Below are 25,853 nucleotides of genomic sequence, written 5' to 3'. Positions count from 1 at the left end.
TTTTCCCAAGTAAATCTTGTGATATTTAGTGTTATCTTATAACGGCTTTTTATAATAGGAATGATGCCCTTTGAAATAATTAAAATGACAACATTGTGTATTATTTTCTGACATTCCTTATGTCATTTGTATTTAGTAGGATATGTCATTCTATCATGGAAAGATAGACGCTTCAACAAACTTTGGAAATTGTTAAATTGTTTTATCAAATCCAGTAATCATTCGTCAATACTGAAAGATTCAAAAAGAAATGGGAGCAGCAAGTACGAAAAAAACCAAATTTATCGGTTTCAAGTTGTTCTCAACAATTAGACCTACGTTGAAGTACGAATTTCGAAAAATTAAAATATTCAATAAAAATCGTAATATAGTCCTATATGCAGAGCAAAGTATTCAATATTTCATGATCTCTAGATGAAAAATTTCTAAACGCTTTGTAAAGTTAATAGTATATTCTAAAACAAGTTGCAGAGTGGGCTTCTATTCCAACACGATTGTGAATGAGTGTTGGAAGTGCCTTCTGCAACGAGTATTAGACGATATTTTCTCCATTTCGGTCAAGTGTTGTGGAATATTATCGCAATTAAATGAAAAATTCAGATTATACATCCTAGTGACTTTTGTATTGTATATTGGCAGTTGCTGTAACTGTTACGAAAATTGACAGATTACGGAATTTGAATTTGAATCTTACGTTTCGTTTCGAATTTGAAAATAATTTATAATTACGTGAAATTCGTGAATTATGTCTAACGAAATCGATTTAACACCACCAGAATTGAGAGAAATTGCGAATAATGTTGCAAATCATTTCACTATATCCAAATTATATTATATTCACAAGTGACGTGTGTTAAAATTTGATAGGATCGGAAGCCATTGTAGACAACCACAAAACGAAAAATAGAACTGAAAACAATGCTGTAATGAGTTTATTACAGCACTATTTTTAGTTCTGCAATGAACTCATTACCACACTGAAATAGAGAAAATATAAGTACTACTGAATAAGAATTTGTACAATGATATAATTAATGATTTTGCGAATTTGAAGTCTTGCAAAAAGGTATTGTTATGCTTTTATAATCTAACTAAAACTGTAATACTAACAGATAATTAAGAAAGGAATGTTTATTATATTGTTTTTAAACTGTGAGGTGTATAATAGTATATTCCAAAACAAGTTGCAGAATGGTCTCCTATTCCAACACGAATTCGAAATTCGAAAATGAGCGACGAAGGAGCGAGTTTTCGAACGCATGATTTTTGGAATTGCCTTCTGCAACGAGTATTAGACGATATTTTCTCTATTTCAGTCAAGTTTTGTGAAATATTGTCGAAATTCAATGAAAAATTTAGATTATATATCCTAGTGACATTTGTATTGTATCTTGGTAGTTGGTGTGACTGTTACGAACATTGACAGATTACGGAATTTGAATATGAATCGTACGTTTCGAATTTTCAAATAATTTGCAATTACGCATTAAATTCGTGAATTATGTCTGACGAAATCGATTTAACACCACCAGAATTAAGAGAAATTGCGAATAAAGTTGCAAATCATTCTACTAGATCCAAATCATATTATATTGACAATTATTGACGTTTGTTGAAATTTGATAGGATTGGAAGTCAGTATAGACATCCACAAAACGAAAAATATAACTGAAAACGATGCTGTAATGAGTTCATTACAGCACTGTTTTTAGAACTGTAATAAACTCATTACGATACTGAAATAGAGTTTTTACCCTACAGCACGCCAATGTCGAACATTGGACACTCACGTCCAGAATAACTTATAGAAATTGAAAGGATCATCACCTGAAATACTATTCCGTCCTTGGATTTCACCTGTCCCCTTCAAATTTTCAACTTTAATTACAACCATTTTTCATTAACATTATTTGCCACCAGTCGGAACTTTCATCTGTTTTTAAATAGTAACGACTATACACAAGGTGTAGGGAGGTTACACGTTGATCTGATTTCTTAGATTAACTCAACAAGTACGTGTATTTCAGCCAACTTCCTATTATTTTTATTGAATGGTTTGAAATGGAGACGATCGGAAAATGTGGGTGATTTACATTCGAATCTGTTTTTGTCGATTTGATCATCGTGACCACCAAGCGGGTTATTTGCATGAGGTTCATTGTTATTTGAAATCACTAATTGATGGAAGCAAGGGGTATCTTATTTTTGTGACTGGCAGGGCCGCCGTCAGATATTTTGGCGCCCCGGCAAAATAAAATTTCGCCGCCCTACTTTGCCTTATTCATCTGAATTTTCTTTGAAGGTACCTCTGTTAGTCATCTCAGGCATCTTTCCAATTTCATATAAAATCATATTTGTTAACTTGAAATCACCTTGTCGAATTTAGTCAAAAGGACGTTTTATCGATTTCATCAAAGAATGTCCCCAATGTTTAAAAGTAAGTAGTTTTCAAAGGTGCATTTTAGAAGCTATAATAATAATAATAATAATAATTGACTTTATTCCCACAATACAAGATCAATACAAATAATTTTACAAAGAAAAAAAATAACCTCGAAAATGCGAGAATAGGCGGAGTCCAGTGATGCACCTAAGTACATCTTCTGTTCAACTCAACCTATGTATTTGTATTTTCATAACTAGTTAAGAGCGCTTATTCTATTTAATCAAAATTGGTTTTTGGCAATTTTATTATTTTACTACAAAAAGTGGTTGGTATTTTCACTAAGAAAACATTTTTATGTCCAAAAGTATGTCTGGTTTTTTTAACTGATATTGCGCCCCTACAATTTGGCGCCTCAGCGAAATGTCTGGTTTGCCGGTCCTGGCGGCAGTCCTGTTGACTGGCATTTCATTATTAGAATATCTAGTGAAACAGAAGAGGAAAACGCAGACGTGAAGTTGGAAGCTTTTGAGCGTCTGCTCAATTGCACCTTTGAAGACCATATAACTGTATATGGTTCTCCAAAGGTGCTCCTGACTCAATCACGAAATTCTGAATATTCTTGTTATTTTATGTTCACTTGCTCAATTTCAATTCAGTGCGATCTGTTTTTGAGGAAATATTTTGTTATTTATTTTTCGATATTTTATTTGAGACCTCTGGTTTTGATTGAGTGATCAGCTCGAAATTTTGAACTAACCTTGAAATTATTATACAGGGTGACCATTTGAAAACGAAACAGACGAGATTACAGACGAAATAAAGTTTTTCGATAGAAATGCTCGGACAGGTCGATTTCTGTTTCGAGGGGGAGAACTTAAGATGTAGGTTACGGACGCATAGCGCTTCAACCCTTGCTGTTACAACCCCCACCCCCAATTTTTGAATAGGGAAGATGGGGTGAGTGATACCTCAATTTAAAGGTATTTTTATACTGATTTCAGCACAGTAATTGTTTTTTCATTTTATGCATTAGTTCTCGAAATATTCATGCGTTAGTTAGTTAGGAAGGAAGCCACAGTCATGGTTGTTTTGAAGCTCAAAATGTCGATTTTTCACAAAACACTACAAGTGCCATGAAAACACCACTTCATTTTCAAATACTTAGTTAAGAATATTTCGAGAACTAATGCATAAAATGAAAAAACAATTACTGTGCTGAAATCAGTATAAAAATACCTTTCAAATGAGGTATCACTCACCCCATCTTCCCTATTCAAAATTTGGGGGTGAGGGTTGTAGTAGCAAGGGTTGAAGCGCTATGCGTCCGTAACCTACATCTTAAGTTGTCCCCCTTGAAACAGAAATCGACCTGTCCGAGCATTTCTATCGAAAAACTTTATTTCTGTAATCTCGTCTGTTTCGTTTTCAAATGGCCACCCTGTATTATATCTACATTGAAAATCTGATTTTCGTCGGTTTTGTGGTCACGGAAAAATGGTAAAAAGTTTTTGCATTTCAATATTCATGGTGTTTCCAAATTAGTATGACTCATTTGCTGTCGTTTGAGCCATAGTTAGTGATAACCAAAAATCCAGTTTACGAGATATTTGGGTTTTTGTGATTTTTAAAATATTTTTCACCATATTTCATTTTAAGTCAATTTTTTCAACGTTGACTGAATTTTATTATAGTTTTGGATTATTTTCCTGGCCAGTAAAAGTCCTGATCTAACACCGTTAATAGAATAGACGAAGCAGCTAGAAGATTGAGAGTAAATTTCAAGCGAAAAGTAACAACTGATGAAATAAGACAGTGGGCATGTGCTTGTAAAAGGAATGGTGGGGGACATTTCAAACATAATATATGAATACATTTTTTACTGAAATTTTGAGTTAATTGCAAAAAAAAAAATTTTGAATTTATTATTTTCCTTTCTTTGTTTCTTTCCTCTTTTAGATCAAAATCTGCTGAAACAAAACTAGCTCCTGCTTTCTAACGAACACTTTTTCCCGAAATAAAGGAGAGTTTCTGAAATAATATTGTTATTCATAAATTTTGGAAATCGAAAGTTGCAGGCAAATTTATATTAGGAATTACATTTTTTTCTCCTTATAACAACTTTCAAATAATTCTAATTCTTATTTAACATCAAATACAGCATAGTTTTGCTTTTTTCATACATATCATATCCATAATCCAAAATTTGAATCAAACTTAGTCAATGTAGAAAAAAATCGACGAAAAAGTAAGGTGAGAAATTTTTCAAAAAACACAAGAACTCAAATATCTCGGAAACTGTTGATTTTCGGTTATAAATAAATCTGGCTCAATTGACAGCAAATGAGTTATACTAACACCGCCTTCAAGGTACACGTCTAATTTGGAATCATCCCGTATAATTCTTTGTGGTTCAGGTGATGCGAGCACAAATATTTTGTAAAAAATTTAAAAATTCAATAAAAAGATTTTTCCCGAAAATCTGAATGTACTACTTTCATGATTTGGTGCTGTTTTATAAATGCATAGATAGAATATTGATAGGGCAGAATTAAAATCTTGCTAACATGCGTATTATTATATTTTATAGAACATAGAAATGTTTCTTTGCAGCTTCATTGAGTAATTATATTCGCATACAAAAAAAGGAAAAATTTTGACAATCAATCTAAATCTCCTTTTTCTATTTTTTTGAAGAATCGTAATACACTATAAAATCTTCAAATTAGAAATGTGAACGTCAGAATAATCTGGAGGCTTTCACTTCAATTGCAGTTTATTAAATTATGTTTATTCTGCGTCTAAAGAAATCAAAGAATCGTCTCTGCTAGGTAAATGCGATTGGAATTGTTAGGAAAATAATGTCATCGCGTTTGATTGTAATGAACGGAAATAAATCTATCCACTGAAGCGTGAGAAGTTCACTCCATTCCATGAAAATTTCCTGTAAATATTTGTTAACAATCCGAATGAAAAGTAGACATTTCTATTTCTGAACGGAAAGGACGAATGAACGATTCCAATCAAAACAAACGGTTTAATCCATTAGTTTGCATTTCCATCGGACACTCTGGAAGATAGGATGGTTTTGGCTTAATATTTTCAATGATAACACATTTGATTCGTTCTAGAAGAAGTGTTTTCTTAGAAAACGTGAGCGCTAGATGTATTAAATTTTCTTATAAAATTGAAATACATTCAAACACTCACCTAAACTAAACACTCTTTTCATGATTTAAAAAAAATATAGAGGAATTAAAGTCTGAAAATTCTCGAGTTTTTGTCTAGAAATTTTTTTTATTGATTTTAAAAAACAGCCACCCCTTTGAACTTGGTTAGGACGAAACTATTTTTCTTATTTTCATCTTAAAAATTATTCATTTTTCAATTGTGATTAATATTTTTTGAAAAATTGTCAATTTCACACTGGGTAAATCGAAATTCCATATGACTTCAGCTGCGTATCTGATCTTAAACTAATGTTTTCCTCATAATTTTCCGATGTTTCGATATGATGACGAGACACATGTTTTGTTTGAAATGCCTGAAATGGTTTTTCAGTCACATAGGCCTTCAACTTTGATCCGCCGTTTTTTTTCCGAAATTCGAAGCTAATGGAAAAACTAGAAAACTATAATTTTCAGAGAAGGTTTAGTTGTCGAAGGTCTCGGTCAAGTCATTGGCGTTCAACTTTGCTTCCGACGTTTTTTTCCCGAAATTGTAGGTTTTATTGTAAAAAAACTGGTAACATATTCATAATACAAAGTATTGTCCATCGCTTGCCACTAATTTCTCCAATTTTTCGGGCAGTGTACGATTCCCGCGTTGAAAAAACAGGTCATCTTTTGAAGTTACTCACGAATCGATCCAATTTTTTACTTCTTCATAAGACCGGAAGTGCTGGTCAGCCAGGCCGTGTGCTATTGATCGGAACAAATGAGGGAGCAACGTCCCATTTCAACGTTTCCAAGTATGTCTTGATCGCTTTCGCAACATGGGATTGAGCATTGTCATGCTGTAAAATCATTTTATCATGTCTCCCGTTTTATTGCAGCTGTTTTTGTTTCAATGCTCGGCCCAAACGCATTAATTGCGTTCGATAACGATTGCCTGTGATTGTTTCAGTCGTTTTTAACAAATCTTAATACACTACACTGAGCTGGTCCCTCCAAATACTGAGCATGACCTTGGAACCGTGAATATTCGGTTTGGCTGTCGACGTGGAAGCATGGCCGGGATATCCCCATGATTTTTGGCGTTTGGGATTAGCGTAATGGACTCATTTTCCGTATTCAGTCACTATGCGATGCAGAAATCGCTTCCGTCTTTGCCTTGCAAACAGCAGTTCACAAGCAAACAAACGCCGTTCAACATCTCTCGGCTTCAACTTGTACTCCATCCAATTTCTTTGTTTCTGAATCATTTCCATGACTTTCAGGCGTTTTGAAATGGCTTGTTGCGTCACTCCCTACCAATTTTTGTTGCGTTTGACACGAGTCTTGGTCAAGTAATGCCTTCAATTCTGCGAATCTTCGAAAACTTTCTCTTTTTCATGGCCATGCTAGTCTTCGACGTTAAAATAATCGTTCTTGAAGCGTTGAAACCACTCTCAGCACGTTCTTTCACTAATATTGGCCTCTTCATAGGTATTTGAGAGCATTCGACGAGTCTCACCTGCAGATTTCTTTATATTAAAGCAGAAAATTAAAACCTCCCGCAAATGACGAGAATTTGGCTTGTAAGCTGACACATTTGAAGTAGTTCAGAAAGTCTGTAGGTCTGTAGGATTACTAGCTGCGATCCAAAGTACTAACAAGCGCAAATATAAATTCAGCACAAAAAACTTCGTAAATTCTCAAAGCTCCTGTTTTTTTCTGCACTCGCGATAAAGATGGCATCATAGAACTATTCTTTAGAACGACTATTCTTTATGAGGTGAACTACAATCGGTTGGAAATTTTCCTATAGCAAAAATGCAAAAAAAAATCCGAAATAGAAAACTAAAATTTCAGGTGAATCTCGGATAATTCGAAAATCACCTGATATCAAACGAGTTTCAAATTTATTGTTCGAATATTGCGACCCACAGTTTGTTCATAACGATACCAACGAAAAATGAGGAAAACTCGATTCTCACCAATTTCTAATGGCTTCTGGATACAATTGATCTCTTTATTTACAAATTTGTGCTTGATACCTTCAAAATTACGATCTGTAGTAACCTGTACACGAAAAAGCTATGTTAACAAAGATATAGATATGTTAAAAAATCCAAACAGCATTTTTAATTGCCCATTTGATATCTAATGGTTGAGTTAGTTGAGTAGTTGGACCAAGATTGAAGAAGAATAATATGGAGGATATTCGCTACTCCGCCGGCATGCTCATCGTATTCTTCTTCTTCCTTCGCGACTTTTTCAGAAGAGTCAAGTAGTCGTTACGAATTCACAACTCGTCCAAATCGATACAAACGTTACAGAATGATCGATCGACTACGAAGCCACGGCGTTGCCCGGCAAAAAATCGGGTAATAAATCGACTTTATTGCATTATGAAGTGTCACATATAAAACGGACGTAATATAAAGTTTGAGGTTCAATATATTCCATATCTGTATTATGAAATTATTGTCATGAAGGTGACACAAATCAGCTTTTTATGATCGGCATCAATACTAATGATGGCGTGGCACCGAGGTAAAAGCTTTAGATTTGATTATTGTGCGGAGAATACGGCTATTCATAACTGTCGCGGCCGCAAGTCAGATTTGTTAAATTATTACTTCATTGATTTACGCCTTTCCGGTCTATACGTCGGACCTGGGCGTATTTACATGTAGATGTGCGCCGAGAACTTTTTTATGGGCGCCTATTGCTAATCGGGTGACGATTATTGCACTGTAATGGTTTTTTACGGATGTGGGACAGGGTTGCATCCAGAAATGGACGAAGCCAGTTCACGGGGTTTAAAAAATCTGTACGGCGTTGAATTTGTAGATTTGCGTTGTGCGAATCCAACTTTTCTTTACGAACATGTAATGCTAATAATTGAATGACAATTATTGCACAGTAATGGGTTCTTTCGGATAAACGATAGGGTTGCATCCAGAGATAGATGATGCCAGTTCATGGGTTTTAAAAAACCATAGGGGTGTTAACATTTTGCGCCGAGCGCTTCGAACTTTTCTTTTTGGATGCGTATTGTTAATCCGAAGATAATTATTGCACGGTAATAGGATTTTTCAGTTCACAGGCTTAACAAATCTAAAGGGCTATTCAATTTGTAGTTATGCGCTGAGCGATTCAAACTCTTCTTCACGAATACGTATTGCTAATAATGAGGTGACAATTATTGCACGGTTTTTCGGAGATACAATACGGTTGCATTCAGAGATAGATGAAGACAGTTTACCGGTTTAAAAAATCATAGGAGTATTAGCATTGTGCACCGAGCGCTTCGAACTTTTCCTTTTGGATGAGTATTGCTAATCCGGTGACGATTATTGCACGCCTTGCACGATAGTGGTTTTTTTCGGATAAGCATCAAGGTTGCATCTTGAAATAGATGAAATCAGAAAACCGGATTCAACAAAATGATAGGGGTATTCACATTGTATAGATGTGCGCCGATGGCTTCGAATTTTTCCTTTTGGATGCGTATCGCTAATCCGGGGAAAATTATTGCACGGTGATGGGGTTTTTCAGATATGAGATAGGGTTGCATCCAGAAACAGACAAAACTTTGCATGGAACTCAAAAAATCAAAGGCTATACACATTTTGGATGTGCGCCGAATGCCTTGATCTTTTTCAATAAACGCGTATTGCTAATCGGGTGAGGATTATTGCACGTTTATGGGTTTCTCAGATGTGACAAGGAAGCATCTTGAAATAGACGAAAGCAGATCACCAAACTCAATAAAATAATAGAGGTATTCACATTGTATAGATGTGCTAATTCGGAAAAAATTATTACACGGTAATGGGAGTTTTCAGATATGAGATAGGGTTGCATCCAGAAATAGACAAAGTCTTTGCATAGAACTCAACAAATCATAGGGGTATACACATTTTGTTCGTGCGCCGAATGCCTTGAAATTTTTCAATGAACGCGTATTGCAATTATTGCACGTTTATGGATTTTTCAAATTCAAGGATGTATCTTGAAATAGAAGAGACTCCAAAAATCATAGGGGCATTCACATTGTATCAGGTGCCAAAAACGTTGTCGTTGGGGGATTTCAGAATCTCTGAAAGAGCAAGAAATAAATGAAATATTTTTGGGCTCAATTTTGTCAAAATTAATTTGGCGAAAACTGCAACCTTATAAATTCAACTGTTTTGAAGTTATAAGAAAAAAATCGGGAAATGGCCTGATATGTAAAGTTCTTATAACTTCTTTATTACTGGTGCTATCAATATGAATCAAAAACATTCTTCAGGCACCTTTTTCAGTAGAATTCATTGGTGAGAACATTCATTTGTGAGTCCAATAGGATTTGAAGTCATAATACAAACTTCTGTTTTTTTTTTAATACAAACCATAAAAATTTCTGTAGAAATATATAACATGACATATAAATTTCATATAAAACAATAAAAATCATCAAAAGTTTCAGTTTCACACGGCATATCAACCAAGTGTCTATCCATAATAATCTGGATTTCTGGATTTAACACCGGATATTCTTAAATACCATCACTGGAAGGGGTTAATATTTTTTTAAGTGTAGATTCATTTTGGCTAGTACTAGATGAAATTCGTTTTTGGCTGAAGCATATATAGAACGTTCAATATAGATCATAATTTTCTACACGAAACAAAGGAATTATGAGGATTTCCCATATATTTTATTAAACAGCTTCAACCCCGTTTTTTGAATGTTTATTCCATTATAGATGTGCACAAAGATCCCCCCAGTAAATAATTGAAAACAATCCAACACCATTTGAGGAACATATAAATATAAAACATTGGCGTAGTCAGGATCCCTTCCCATCACTAAATCAAGTTCAGAAAACTGTCATGTCAAATTGACAAATCAATGTTGAAAGTAACGAAGTATTGTAACGATAGATATTTATATTAGTCGACAATACTGTTGAAGTATTAAATTTAAATGTCATTTCTTCCTATGATTTTTTTTTAGTACCAATTTGATTGTGCTAACCGCTTTGAAGTTGTTTATTTTCATTTTTAAATTTTTGAATTTCGAATTGATTGTGATTAGTCTCAATTAGAAATTGGAAAGGTTTATCACATACAAATCTTATAATATTTTGTTCTTTAGTTTTTCAATATCTATAATAGTTATTTATAATACAAGTGCAGAAGGCATTGATATTCTTCAACGAGTTCAAAATTCAAAAACGAGCCACGAAGTGGCGAGTTTTGGAATGAACGAGTGGTAGAATGAGCCTTCTGTAAGAGTATTATACATTATTTTCTCTAATTCATTGCATTTTCATTGAAATTAATGAAATATTTCCATAAATATCATTTAGTTATTTTTGCATTGAAAAATGTTGGTTGGCAGAACTGATTTCTTTAAGGCAAATTGATGAATTGACAGATAAAGCCGTGGCGGAAAGTTCGGAGTACCAACATATAATAATGAAATAGAACCATGAAAACTGTGCGTTTCTGATATATTCTCGCACGATTTTGTTCTACAAGATGTGGAAGAATGAACGGAATAACCACAGAATTAGAGAATAGTTATTTATAATACAAGTGCAGAAGGCATTGGTATTCTTCCACGAGTTCAAAATTCAAAAACGAGCCACGAAGTGGCGAGTTTTGGAATGAACGAGTGGTAGAATGAGCCTTCTGTAAGAGTATTATACATTATTTTCTCTAATTCATTGCATTTTCATTGAAATTAATGAAATATTTCCATAAATATAATTTAGTGATTTTTGCATTGAAAAATGTTGGTTGGCAGAACTGATTTCTTTAAGGCAATTTGATGAATTGACAGATAAATCCGTAGCGGAAAGTTCGGAGTGCCAACATAGAATAATAAAATATAACCATGAAAACTGTGTGTTTCTGATATATTCTCGCACGATTTTGTTCTACAAGATGTGGAAGAATGAACGGAATAACCACAGAATTAGAGAAAAGAAATTATTGCAATATTGTATAGAAAAAAAGGGAAACTTTGACAATATTACAAAAGTGCCGGTTTTTCCACGGTAGATATTCCATTCGTTTGCCATCCCTTACTGCGCCCATGGAAAAAAATTAATCCAACGCACGATAACTGAAAAAGATATAGCTTGATTCACTCCCTCCTGCGTATAATGAATAATTGATGGTACCCCGGTTCATACCCTATCATTTTTAATGATGATTCATTTCGGTCGATCTATGTGTTTATACTGATCATACAAAATGTAACGAAACAATTACGCTCATATTCTTTCCGTAAATCGTCCTCCTACTTTTCTGGCTTTGAAAACTATGATCATCAGTTATAGCGTATTAGGCCTAGGGTTGGATCTGCCTCTTTTCTAGTATTTGTTTGGATCATTTATCCAGAAGGGTTGTGTTCGGTCCAGTGATTGTATGTTAGATTGTTTCGATAACGAAAAACAATAGGGGATATTATCAGGAAATGTTATGGATGAATTTGGACACGATCCTGAATTTTTTATTATGTTGTTTTATTCCTGATTTCTTTCGATTCGTTCCCATGAAATATTGATTAGTGTTTGCCTTCGGAAGTCTCAGTATTGGGCATTACGTCATCAAGCCTTGTTGTTAATTCAATTTTACCTCGAGAAGTGCAACTTACTAATTTTTTAAAATTTTAAGCCAAGAAAATTCGTTCGAATTTTTGTTTCAGACGCCAAACTTGAGTTTTTACATTAAACAAATCATTAAAATGGAAATCACTAACGCCTCTACGTCCTCACCCTGTATCAATGACGCTTATATCTGTCTCAACCTTCTAATTGTTAAATTAATATTTCCAACTTACCGGTATGTATATAAGTATGCTTTTTCATGTCTGATTTCTGGTGAAACCTTTTCCCACAATATTGGCAAGGGTATGGCCTGGTGTCCGAATGTATAAGGAGATGCGTGGATAGCGTAGAGGATCTTTTGAAAGACTTTCCACATTGTTGACACTGGAAAAAAGGTGTAAATACAGTAATCTAATGAATTAGAGTAAACATTTGCATTCAGATAAAGATTGACAATTTCAAGCTTTTTGCAAAATTTCATGTTGATTGCTCAACCAGAATCAGAAACTTCAAGAAGAATATGGAAAATGCAAGTAAATAATCGGGAATAGTTATTTATAATACAAGTGCAGAAGGCATTGATATTCTTCCACGAGTTCAAAATTCAAAAACGAGCCACGAAGTGGCGAGTTTTTGAATGAACGAGTGGTAGAATGAGCCTTCTGTACGAGTATTATACATTATTTTCTCTAATTCATTGCATATTTATTGAAATTAATTAAATATTTCCATGAATATCATTTAGTGATTTTTGCATTGAAAAATGTTGGTTGGCATAACTGATTTCTTTAAGGCAAATTGATGAATTGACAGATAAAGCCGTGGCGGAAAGTTCGGATTATCAACATATAATAATAAAATATAACCATGAAAACTGTGCGTTTCTGATATATTCTCGCACGATTTTGTTCTACAAGATGTGGAAGAATGAACGGAATAACCACAGAATTAGAGAAAAAACCTTATACCTTATACCTATAAGGATGTAATGGATTTGCATTAGGAATATGTTTTTTGAATTGTATTCATCTAATAGTCCTTTCAATATGAGAACTTTCTCCAAAAGCATTCGTATGATGTGTTCTTATCATCTTCATCGTCTTTATTTAACGATAAATCCGATAAAAATGATTGGTCACTGTTATTAATATTGATATATTGACCAGCTCTGGTGAAGCCAACCTGTAATTTTTTGCTGTAAGAGCGTCAATATTTTCAGCTTCATTCGCAAATTTATTCATTCATCAAGTCAACTGATCAATTTAGATGCATTTTAATCTTTTCGATGGAAAATTTCATTTGATAATGAGGATCCAGATATGAGAATATTGCAAATAATAAGTTCAAAGTTAAATCTCCGAATCTTGTATTTAGTTGGCCGCGGGTAGGTACATTTCATTAGAGTTTCAAATCTTTAATTTGTCTCTTGTTTATTATTTTCTATTTTTTTATTATGTCATCATCAGTATGTGTATTAATGCAACTTCAGTTCATTTACATCTCAACTATTCTTTTGTTATCTATGTAACACATTTTTTTGGTAAATAAACTTTATTTATATTATAATTACTGATGAAATGAGGTATTGTTATCACTCATATTCCGGGTAATCTCTTCATCTCTTTTCTGTAGTAACGGACCACGTAGTTCATCGATGGTGTATAGTTAAGGGGAAAAAAAGGACTTAAAAGTATATAGAGTATATAGACATATTAACGAGGGAGGCGGTATTCGAAGAAGGAGAATAGTTGATAGTTAATGAGTAGACAGAATATAATAACGATACAGTACAGTGGCTGTACGGTCAATTGACTTCGAGTACTGATGTACATAGTGTGAATAAACTGATTCTAAGAAACCCGGCATCCTTTATATTATTCCTAGATAACAAGAAATACCCTACAGTTGCATAAACTATATTATAGGTCATACTGTGATGATAAATTGATAAAGGCATTGAAGGTCATGTGGAAAATTTCAAAGTTTAACAAATCATGTTCTTGAAATAGTATCTACTATTTCTCCGAACGAATCAACTGATTTCCAAGCTATAATATCGTGCACTCGATAATATATCTCTATAGAAGACGATAGTTCGATATTTATTATTCAAGCAGGAGAAAATCATCAATTATTCAGTAATGATATCGTGACGACAGAAACCACAGTGGAATATGTCTATAAGTAATAAAAACAAATAAGTATTTAGTAATTAGAAAGCAATTAAACCAACAGTGGTAATCCAACAAGAACATTTTATTCTTTTGAATTATTTGTCAGCGCAATTAGCTTGAGTTTTCCTTTTCGTTACGATTCTACCGACAGCGAACTGGTAATTAAATGAAATATTGAAAGAAAATATTCAGCGTTTATTGCTTTCCTTAAGATTCGGTCGAAAACGTCGTTTATGATGGACATCAAGTGGACTGATGGTTGTAATTAATATACAGGATTACAGGAATCCCAACCCTTCTATCTATGGAAGGAAAGACGGTGGAAAAATAATTTTCCTCGATGGAAATAGGTTTCCTTTGGGGTGCCATTTCCTTAAGTGAATTATTCACAAGGTGACATTATTTCAATGTCAGTAATGTAATTTTGTCGAAATGATACAATGATAGTTTGGTGATTCTGAGGTTTTATTCAAGAATAGTGGTCGACAATTGAATAAGAATAAATGAATAAAGAAAGGAGATCGATGTGGAAGGGGCCACGAAGTAGTATGCATTCAATATTTCGAAATGCGGTCAAAATCATTGGGAGAAGTTTGCCTATTGAGGAAGTAACCGGAGTTATGGTGTTAATCTAAACGTAAAACACCATTTCTGCAAAATCGAACTCCAGATTGCAGACTTGTCAGATATGTTGTCTCGGAAATATTAGGATTTTTGATATTCTGCTTGAATTTTGAATTGTATCGATAATCAACATGAAGTATTGCGAAAAGATTGAAATTGATATTTTACACCCACACGCAAAATTTGAAGTTTCTATGGTTATGATGAATTGGTGGACATGGAATTTTTTCCTGGATTAACAGTAAATATTGATTTTACAGGCACATATCAATCAGCAAAGTATAACTTTTCCTGCCTAGGCAGCAAAGTGATTACCCTAAATTTGAATAAGACATTCGATATTTTCTGACAAGCAATATTTTTTGGCACCTTCCTTATTTTTGGAGGAGTAAGTACTTCTAAGTCGCTATCACTTTCCATAATATGAATATATCCGATATTTTTCCAAAAAACTGTCAGATTTCATAAGTTGTCAAGCTATAATTATCATGGACATTTCCATAGCAACCAACCATTCCAACAATTGCGATTTCTATCAAATTTCACTATAGGAAAACTAAAAAGATTGCGGGAATTGTAATAATTTGCAAATGAAATATCCTACATGTTTCATTATAAAAAATCGAAGCAAAAATTATATGTTCAAGTCGGCAGCAAGTAGATTGACTGCCTTGGCTGAAGCCGCGGCAACCAATCTACTTTACTGCCTATAATAGTAAAACAAAACACATTGACTTCAATCTTCATATAAATAAGTGGAAAATTTGAACTCGGTCCTACCTACATTTTGAGTTCATTCGGGTAGATTTGATCCAAGTATTTCACTCAACTGCGACCTAAACCTAGAACTCGAAAATTTCAAGTTTTAAGGTCTCTTCGTTCACGAGTTATATATGTGTTTACGGATGATTAGATAAAATTTAATTCTATTTTGAATTCTTAATAAGTAGTTCGGAAATGACAGTTTGGAACTATAATTAATTCAATCAATCAATCAATGTTAAATTGGCTAAAAAATGAATGAAATGAAAATTCCGATGAAATTACATATATTGTATCCTATTCAGAAAACAAGCGCTCCAAGAGAATTTATCAATCATGAAAACTTACTATCGGAATTATCTGTTTTCAAATTATGTAAATTGCTAATAGCAACCTTTTACCATGTTTCATGTATGTTCAGTTTTTTAAATAAACTGGGATGGAAACATGGGCGCCCGCAGAAATTTTTCTCAGGGGGGGCAAAATGAAAATTATTGAAAAACGATAAGGTGTCCATGATTGTCGTAGGTTACATCAGTGTTCCGTTTCTTTCTATTTCTGTATTTATATTTATCACCAGCGTCTACTCTGAATTTCAAAAGATCACTAAATGTGGTACAGGGTGGACAAAAATACAATAGTTTCGTGTGTGCTCATAAAATAACGCATACTATTCTTTATTAGTTAAATTAACCATATTATCAAAAATACTTATTGTCTAGCGCTAATTGGTTTGAATGTAACACCCTGTAGTTTGTTACATTTTAGATTAATAAAAATGAGCTGTTTCCAAACATGTTTGGTACTTGTGGTCTAGCAGACATAATATGAAAGAAATTTCTTATTTTTATACATTTTTATTAATCTAAAAATGTAACAAACTACAGGGTGTTATATTCAAACCAATTGCCGTATTTTTGATAATATTGTTAATTTAACTCATAAAGAATGTTACGCGTCACTTTATAAGCACACACAAAACTATTGTATTTTTGTCCACCCTGTACAAATGGAATCAACATGTGATACATTTTTGGAATCTACTCAGCCAGAGTAATCGGAAAATTGAGACAAAATGGGGGTATTCCATTAAAAAAAAATGACGCTGACGTCATTACTCCAAAGTAATTCACCCTGTATATTAGATTATTATTTTAAAATACGATAAATTAAAATAAAAATCGACGTGTTTCAGGATTATTTCTTAAAATGGTTTGTTTAGGTAAAAATGAATTTTGTTCCATACTTAACGGTTACGGACGCAGTGTATAAGATGAATTTATAAACAAATTGACACGCATGGAGTGCTTTCGATTCCATGATTTTTCTTCACCCAAGAAGTGCTCAAAGCGCCTAAAGAAGTTTTCAATTCAAAAAATACCTCTGCCGATTATGGATTATATCTATAGTATGTAATTCCATTGAAAACCGGAAAATAGTTGTGAATCTATTACTTTCCTTTTTTCCTTGCCCTTTGGATTGAGAAAGTAATATTGAGGGTGTGGTGCTGAAAAATGAGGCATCTAAAATCTCAGGGAGGGCCATGGCCCCCCCTGGCCCCCCCCTGTGGGCGCCCATGGATGGAAACGATTTCGTCAATTCAATCAATGCATTTTATTGTAATTACCTATTAAAAACCATTAAAATTTTCACCTCATAGAATATTTCACTCAGATTTAATCATGCTTTTTGCATACGGTGTTGTTTTTTCTGAGTTTCGAACGTGCCAGAAATTAATGTTGAATTTATGTCCTACAGTTTCTCACTTGAACAGGAATCTGAATTGTGAGGATATACAGTGTGAAAGTTATTATAAGGAGGTAATAAAAAATGATTAAATGAGTAGGAACCTTGCAAAAAACACTTTTATTTATTAAACCTATTATATCAAAGAAACGAAAATATCAACTTTTTTGAAATAGAAACATAAATTAAATCAATATAAATCACAAAAAAATAAAAAAACTCATCCCACCACATCTGTATTTCGATTTTTCAAATGAAAATATGTGTAAAAATTATGCTGCATCAATGGGGACTTGTGCCCCTAACATTTCCGTGAAAAAATTGAAGGAAGTTAGTCATGCACTTCCGTTTTTCTTTGGCGAAAATTGCTTCAGATACTTTTGCTACATTTGTGCAGTTCTCTTGTTCTGGTCAGATTTTCAGAAAAAACTCTCTACTTTTTCTTCAAAGGATGGAAATCAGTCATTCAGTAAATTGTTTGAAAATCTGACAGACATCAGTCAGCAGAAATATATAGCCCAACTATACAGGATGAGTCTTTGCTTGTACAGGGTGGGCAAATAAGCGAGGTAAGCGGTTATATCTCAGGATCCACTCATCGTAGAGACTTGCGGTAAAAAATTTCAACACTAAAGTGTACAAAAGAACACACTGGAAATAATTTTGAAGTTCATACCTCTACCGCTAGGGGGAGTAATAACTACCATCGAGTAGAAAAATGAATTTTACTCGAAAATGTTTCATATGGAGTTGAAGAAAAAATGTCATCACTGTAATCCTTACAAAATTCTCTATCTTTTTGGATTGTCATTTTCAATTTTACGACATCAAATAAGGGTAGGTGAAAGGGAGAAATCTGACTGATTGAAACGCCTGTAACTTCAGTTTGGCTCAACATTTTTGAGCAAATCAGATCTCGTGCATATCAAGAAGCTTGATATCAAGTCAAACAATAAATATCTAAAATCAAGTCAAGTCAAGCTCAAGTATGTAATTTCTCACGAGCTTGATTTTCAAGTCAAGCAGTTGGTTAAAATGTCAAGCTACTTGGCTTGATGAACCCCTACTCTCAAGATTGCAAAATCCCAATAATATAAGAAAAAGAAGTGCAAAATATCAAATGTTCTTCCTGTAAATAGCACTGCTCGATTATTCTGTTTCTAAAATGGACATCCATCATTTTTATCGTGTATGGTGGTATTACTGCATACATTACGGCGGGTAGATTTTCATGTTAACAGATTCAAAAGTTCAAACCGTACTTTGTCTGGATTTAATGAATGGTCCGAACCGATTAAAGTGAAAGCATTATTTATTAAAGTATTGGCCATCAGAATGACTTGATCGTTACCGTTTTGACTATGATTTAGAATGATGTACTTTTAATGTCCTGAGCTTGTTTCAGAAGTTGAACTTATTGCATCTCTATTATTTATAACGGAATTGCTGCCTTTAGTTGAATAATGTAGTTGCCCCATTAATGTTTTCCACGGTTTTCCGAAATCAATTCCTGGCATGCATGTTTTCCTTCGCTAATTATTTATTCGAGTTCTTGTTTTATGAATACAATCTGGTCGTTAGATTCGCTAAATAATTGATAAGGGAAGGGGAATACGAAATCTGTTAATCTGATTTGAATATTTCTACGAATGTAATGGAAATCGATTCGATGTGGCGTCAATACCGCGAATTTCAGACAAAAATTTACTATTTTTCTCATTTCACATAAAAAAAATTTTTTTTTGATAAAAAATGGGATGAATAATTCAGAAAGTCTGCTGGAAGATATTGTTTGAATAATGTTTTTCGTAAAACAAAACGGTGGTTCAACTTTCCTCTAAACTTACGCAGAGTTTGAACGTCATGGATTTCTTTACAGTTCTTCATTTTGTCACTTCATCTCAAGTGTGTTTTGCCATTTTACAATGGAGAATATATCGAAAACATAATTTGTTTCGAATCTTGCACTGCAAATGAAGACTTAATAAACCATATGGAAAAACTACCAAATTCTCCTGATATGGCTCCGGTCGACTTTTTCTCTTTTCTAATATCTAATTTTTGTCAACTTTTTTGAGTCAATATAGAAAACATGAAAGAGATCGCGACAATTTCAATACAACCATCAGGATCAGAAAATTCAAGAAGAATATGGACAACATAACCCAATAATGAATATTGGAAAATGCAGTGTGTATGTGAATACAGGGTATTTCCAAATTAGACGTGTTAGTATGACTCATTTGCTGTCGTTTGAGCTATATTGGGTGATAACTAAAAATCAACAGTTTACGAGATATTTGAATCCTCGTGATTTTCGAAGAATTTCTCACCTTACTTAATTTCTCGACAATTTTTCGACATTTTTTTTGCATATTTTCGTGTCCGGATTTACTACCGTTAGAATAGACGAAGCAGCGAGAAGTTTGAGAACAAATTTCAAGCGAAAAGTAACAATTGAATAAATAAGAAGTGGTGAAGAGGGTTGTAAGTATGAATACATTTTCTACTGAAATTTTGAGTTGAATTGCAATGAATATTAAATCCTTTCTTTGCTTCTTTCCCCTTTCGAATCAGAATCTGCTGGAACAAAACTAGTGCCATTCTAACTAAATTTTTTCAGAAAATAAAGAACGAAATTGTCAAGTTTTCAAAATAATTTTGTTATACATAAATTATGGAATTCGAAAGCAGCACGCAAATTTATATTAGAAATTTACTTTTCTTCTCTTCATATATCAACTTTCATTGCATACTAATTCTTATTCATCATCTAATACAGCATAGTTTTGCCTTTTTCATACATAATATATTCTTATTCTGATGAAAATAATCCAAAATTTAAATAAAAAATCCATAAGATGCCTCATGTGTCTCAGATCCTGAATGGAAAATGATGTAATCAAACAATGCTTGGAGGTTTATCAATATTGAAAAACTATATTTCCTATATTTTTTTTTATGTTTCAAAGTGATTTCATTCGTGTTTCTATTTTAAAATATTTGATATTTTTGGTTCTTTTATACAATAAGTTTATAAATAAGTGTTTTTTGCAAGTTCTCATTTCATCATTTTTTATTGATGCGCACACTACACAATAGAACTGCTAAAAATCAAGTCGATTGATAGAATGTACTCGATTTTTCAAAGACTTGATTTTTTCAAGTTAAATTTATGAGGTTTTGGTTTTTACCAAATTAGTCCTCTTAAAAATCGAGCCTGAAAATGTGCCACTTAGTTTTTTTTTAGCTCAAAAGGCATCTGAGATCCACCTCACTATACAACGAATTTAGAACACCGTTACATACGTCATTATGTATGTATAAAAATACGACACTAAATATGCTTTTGTAGTGACTCTGTCTGTGGACAGATGGCGCTACGTGTGTTCGCGTCACACTACTTCGGCCCCGACCGATTTAAAGGGGTCGTTGCATTGCAGCAATCTGCAGCATGGCCAACTCTCCACGAACAGATTCACCACTCTTTTAAAATGTAAAATACTTACTGTGAACTGTTTTTCTCCAGAAGGCCCGATGCTAGTCACTTTTGGGCTTTCCCTCTCGACGTAGTCCCAGTTCCACTGACTTTCCGGAGTTCTAGTAAAACTACTTATGCTTGTACTAGAAGGCGATGATTGGTGTTTCGATGCACTCTTCATTTCTTCCTCGCACAGACTTCCTGGAGACCAGATGCTGTGGGTCCTGGAGCTCTTCTTCATGGAGAGGTTTAGGGGAACGTCATCGTCTATTGAAAAATAGACATGTTTAGAAACACGTAAAAGGCTTGCTTTTTCATGATTGAGTATCGAAAATATGCCATGATACAAGAAGATACATACAACAAAAAGGGAGGCCTGTAATTTGAAACAATTTTTTATTCAGAAAACCCTCCGAAGGAGGTCGCTTTTATTTATAAACACACTGTAGGAATATGAATTTGAACAAACGCGTGTAAGCTCCTGGTTCTTCTCGTTTTTTCTGAGGTTAAATCCTCAGACGGTTCTAATGGTTTTTTATATGGAATTCCCGATAGAATTATTTCTCAATACATTATACGCGATGTCATGAATGTTGGGAAATATGAAGGTTCATTTCTCATTTTCGTCTTGACGATAAATTCGCCATTGTCCTCCTAAATAACAAAATGACAATTGATATTTGCATCATAGGTTTAATTGTCACTGGTGAATCGCTGTGCCACTTTCGAAGATTAGGAGAAAAAACGTTAGGATATCGTAAATATTAATTAAAAAGTCATTTGCGATCAACATGACAAACGACTGAGGTCTGATTACCAATGAAATCCTCAGATAAGTTATTAATGAAGATGATAATTGGATGTAATCATTGCCAACGAGAATGGTATTGGATATGAGATTTTTTACTGGATACCATTAAATCTAAATTTCCTTTCATCAAAGTAGGCATTCTAATGTCTTTTCCATTGTAATCGATACGTATTAGCCCGTAATTCAATTTGTGAAGTAAGGTTTCCGATTATTTGAAAACGCCATTGAGTAATTTAAATTTCACTTTACACAAACACAACTTCAAGGATTCAAGTAATAAATCATATTATTTTCAATCTTTCTTTGTGGAACCATGATAATTATATTATTTTATAAGAAAACATCAGAAATACGTAGAAAAAATCGATTTTTGCACAATCTTTAGGCCTTCTTAAGGGTGTTCAATACCTTGTTCATACCACTGCTATTTCAGTGCTAATTTCAGTGCATTCCAATTCCAAAGTACAGGTCGGATTCATTTCATTTTTTGAGTGAACAATGACGTGATAGTGAACTCGAAGATCTCGTCTCGATTTTCAAAAAAAAATCGATAGTATTCCGAAAATTGAACTTTGAAATTTAACACTTTCTTTAAATGACTATTCAGCTTTAGAGAGACTTCTCATTTCAAGTAACTCATCCACAAATGTTCAGTGATATTATGAGTTTTGAATTGGTGCAAACATTTTTTAAAAATTGCTTGATTTGCTCTAGTTATAGATGTTTTTCAAATAGAATTATGCTTTTTGGAACGCCTCCCAAAGGTTTACGCCTTTTTGCAGCATAAACACCAATAGAATCTTGAACTGTATTTTATGGCTCGAGATGAATGACACTTTTATGATTTATGAAGGTAGGGTTTCTCTGGTTGGCTAAAATTGTGGACATTACTAGTTCATGTCAATATTGCAATGAGGATAGGGATAGATAGAAAACTTGTGATGAAATTATTGTTAGAATTACAAACGATACTGTTCCTAAAAATATATATGCTAGCTGATTTTATTCGTAATGATATCTAGAGAAGTACATTTTGAGCGCTTAGTAGCATAAAGAAAATTTCAAAAGTCATAAAGAAATTGAGATGAAAAAATGGTATCTGGATTTTTGCCGAAATATGGAAAATTATTAATATTTGAGAAATCTGAAAAAAAATTCTCAAAAAAAAAATTTCTTGTGAAAAACTCTCTATTCCCGAAAATCTATCTACAATATTTATCGTTTTAATTTAACGCTAAAAATAGGCAATTCTTGATTGAGAAAATTTTCTCGTACTTCCTTCATTAATATTAACTTGGAAAAAATTTTAGTAAACATTTTTCGCTTCGTGAAGCCATTCTTGTATACATACCTCCTTGAAAATTTCATGTCATAAAAGTTTTAGAAATTGCAATATTTTTTTCAGAATAATTTTTTTCGTTAACAAAAAATGAAAAATTTATGTAATGCCATGTAAAGTGATGTGAGTTTTTTCTTTTTCATCATCATATACCGTTTCTCCATTAGCGAATGACATCTTACAACCTTAAGAAGGGTCTTTATCTTCATATGAGGTTTTCACTATTATTATTCATTTGATTTGATTTGATTCTAAAGAGATTGTCATTGTGGAAAGTCCTCATTTGTTGATTTTTTCTGGATGGAATAAAATCAGATGACTTTTGCTTAAAATAACTTTCCAAACAAACATTTTTTTAATGAATTTTCACCTGCATTTATTATACAAAATGTCTTATCGAATGCTGAAAAGGTAGTTTTTATAAAATTAAGAATAATGACGTAAAAATGTATTTGAATTCTTGTATGTTGTAGAAAAGGACGGTAAATCAAAAACGCTGAGGGGAGAGTAGTAGGTAAACTTTGGCAGATTACGAGAATGTGACTTGGTTTGAACCATTCTTAACGAAGAAAACATTTTTAGTTATCAAAAATTATTAGGTGTTCAACTTTACTTCCGCCGTTTTACAATAGATGACTGTAGCGGTAAGTGGTAGTCGAAATGAATCGTAGATGTCATACAATCTCAAGTATCAGTAAACATTACGAGCCAAAATTCTGATTTAATATGAAGAAATCTGCGACTGAGACTCATCGAATGCTATCAAATACCTATGGTGAGGTTGCTATTAGTGAAAAAATGGGCCGAGAATGGTTCAATGTTGATTTTGACAGTGGAAGAGAGAATTTTTACGCAGAATTGGAAGCATTACCTGATCATGACTCATGTCAAACGCAACAAGAATTGGTAGGATAATTGGGAGTGACGTGACAAGCCATTCCAGAACGCCTGAAAGTCGAGGGAATTATTCAGAAACAAGGAAAGACGGTAGGGATTTCTGCATTGCATTGTGACTGGAGGCGAAAAATAAGTTCATTACGATAATCCCAAGCACATAAAATCATGCGGATATCCCGGCCATGCTTCCGCGTCGACGGACAACCGAATATTCACGGTTCCAAGGTCATGCTCAGTATTTGGTGGGACCAGCTCGATGTAGTGTATTATGAGTTGTTGAAACCAACTGAAACAATAACAGGCGATCGTTATCGAACGCAATTATTGCATTTGGGCCGAGCATTGATTACAAACGTCCGCAATACAACGAGAGACATGATAAAGTGATTTTACAATGATCGACCCCATGCTGCGAAAGTTGTCAAGACAACTTGTTAAAATTGAAATGGGAAGTCCTACCCCAACCGCCTTATTCTCCAGACGTTGCTCCCTCGGATTACTTGTTTCGATCAATGGCACACGGCCTGGCGGACCAGCCGGTGTTATGAAAAAGTAAAAAATTGGATCGATTCGTGGATCGCTTCAAAAGATGATCAGTTTTATCAACGCGGGATACATACGCTGCCCGAAAGATGGGAGAAAGTAGTGACAATACTTTGAATCATAAATGTATAACCAGTTCTTTACAATAAAGCTTCGAATTTCGGAAAAAAACGGCGAAAGCCAAGTTGTACGCTTATATAATTTTCATGAACTAATAAAATCATTAAGGAATACCACAGATTGCAATATCATAACTTATTTGCTCTGAAACATTTCAGTAATAACCGCAGGAATCTTTTTTTCATCCTTTCTTGTCCACTAACGGTGGTAGTTTCGAGTCCGTCAAATGAATAATATTCTAAAAAGATATCATGACTGCCATCGAAATAAATCGTCCAAATCACCCTATTTCATTCGAACAAAGTCCATTCGAATAATAAACGAGGTCAAGAATCATGAAAAAATAAGTTCTAGATAATAATGAAGAAACAAAGTGGATTGATTACTTTTATTTACTTCAACGTTATCAGTGGGTATCGTGGGTATATTCCTGAAATAGTCCTAAATTGTTGCAATTTATGTGTATCGTCAGTTCTGCAGTTAATATTTATAACAATTGCCGAGGAATAATTGATATAATTGAGTTGGTGCAATAATCAGTATAATGAGTCACTTAAAAACGGAGTTTATGATATATGAATCGGCAGAAAAAGCTTTAGTTCGTTTGTGTCTTACGTCTAATAGTTCTGAGTTATGAGTTAATTTTAGATATAATGCGGAAAAAAACGGAGTGAACTAAGTGGCTTTCATAAGAAACAGAGACCCTACAAATATATGATATTTTTCAAAATTTATTTGTGTTGGAATATGATAATGTCTTTCCATTACATTTTTGTTGAAAGTTGAACTGAATATAATGTTGAAATCTTATCTTCGAATTCAATTACAAATAAAAACTGTATAAATACGAGTTGATGATGCATACTTCTTACATTAGTTTTCGGAATCTGGATATTTTCGAATATTCAGTTTCCATCATAATTTCTGATGAGACCATTGGATGTTTTTGCTTGACTTACCGGTTTTGGTATTTTCCTGGGTTTGCTTTGCTTCTATTCTCTCCGTTTTGTCTGGACTTTGGGATTCTGATCTGTTTGTCGGTGAATAGGGCAAGTTGTACATTCCTGAAATCGGGTGCCAAAAATAGGGATGATAGCTGGGCGATACAAGGGGGCTCATTGAATTTGCGTACATTAGAGCTCCGACACCTGGAAAAAAATATCAAGGATGTTAATCTCGAATAAAATGTATAATTTCATTTTCCCCATAAGAGGAGTAAAAG

At 33.5% G+C, this 25,853-nt stretch overlaps 1 protein-coding gene across 1 annotated transcript in view; it reads right to left on the bottom strand.

Moving 5' to 3' along the window:
- LOC123678267 (zinc finger protein sens-like) overlaps window positions 1–25,853 on the bottom strand; it is a 47,524-nt gene that overhangs the window by 8,147 nt on the left and 13,524 nt on the right. The window contains exons 3-5 of the mRNA XM_045615234.1: window positions 25,591–25,779; window positions 20,950–21,188; window positions 12,368–12,518 (exon numbers count right to left, since the gene is read on the bottom strand). Coding sequence (XP_045471190.1) covers window positions 12,368–12,518; window positions 20,950–21,188; window positions 25,591–25,779 — 579 coding nt within the window. The remainder of the gene's footprint in view (window positions 1–12,367; window positions 12,519–20,949; window positions 21,189–25,590; window positions 25,780–25,853) is intronic.

Source organism: Harmonia axyridis, chromosome 4 (assembly GCF_914767665.1).
Source record: "Harmonia axyridis chromosome 4, icHarAxyr1.1, whole genome shotgun sequence".
Lineage (NCBI taxonomy): Eukaryota > Metazoa > Arthropoda > Insecta > Coleoptera > Coccinellidae > Harmonia > Harmonia axyridis.
This window is presented reverse-complemented; position numbering and strand designations above follow the sequence as displayed.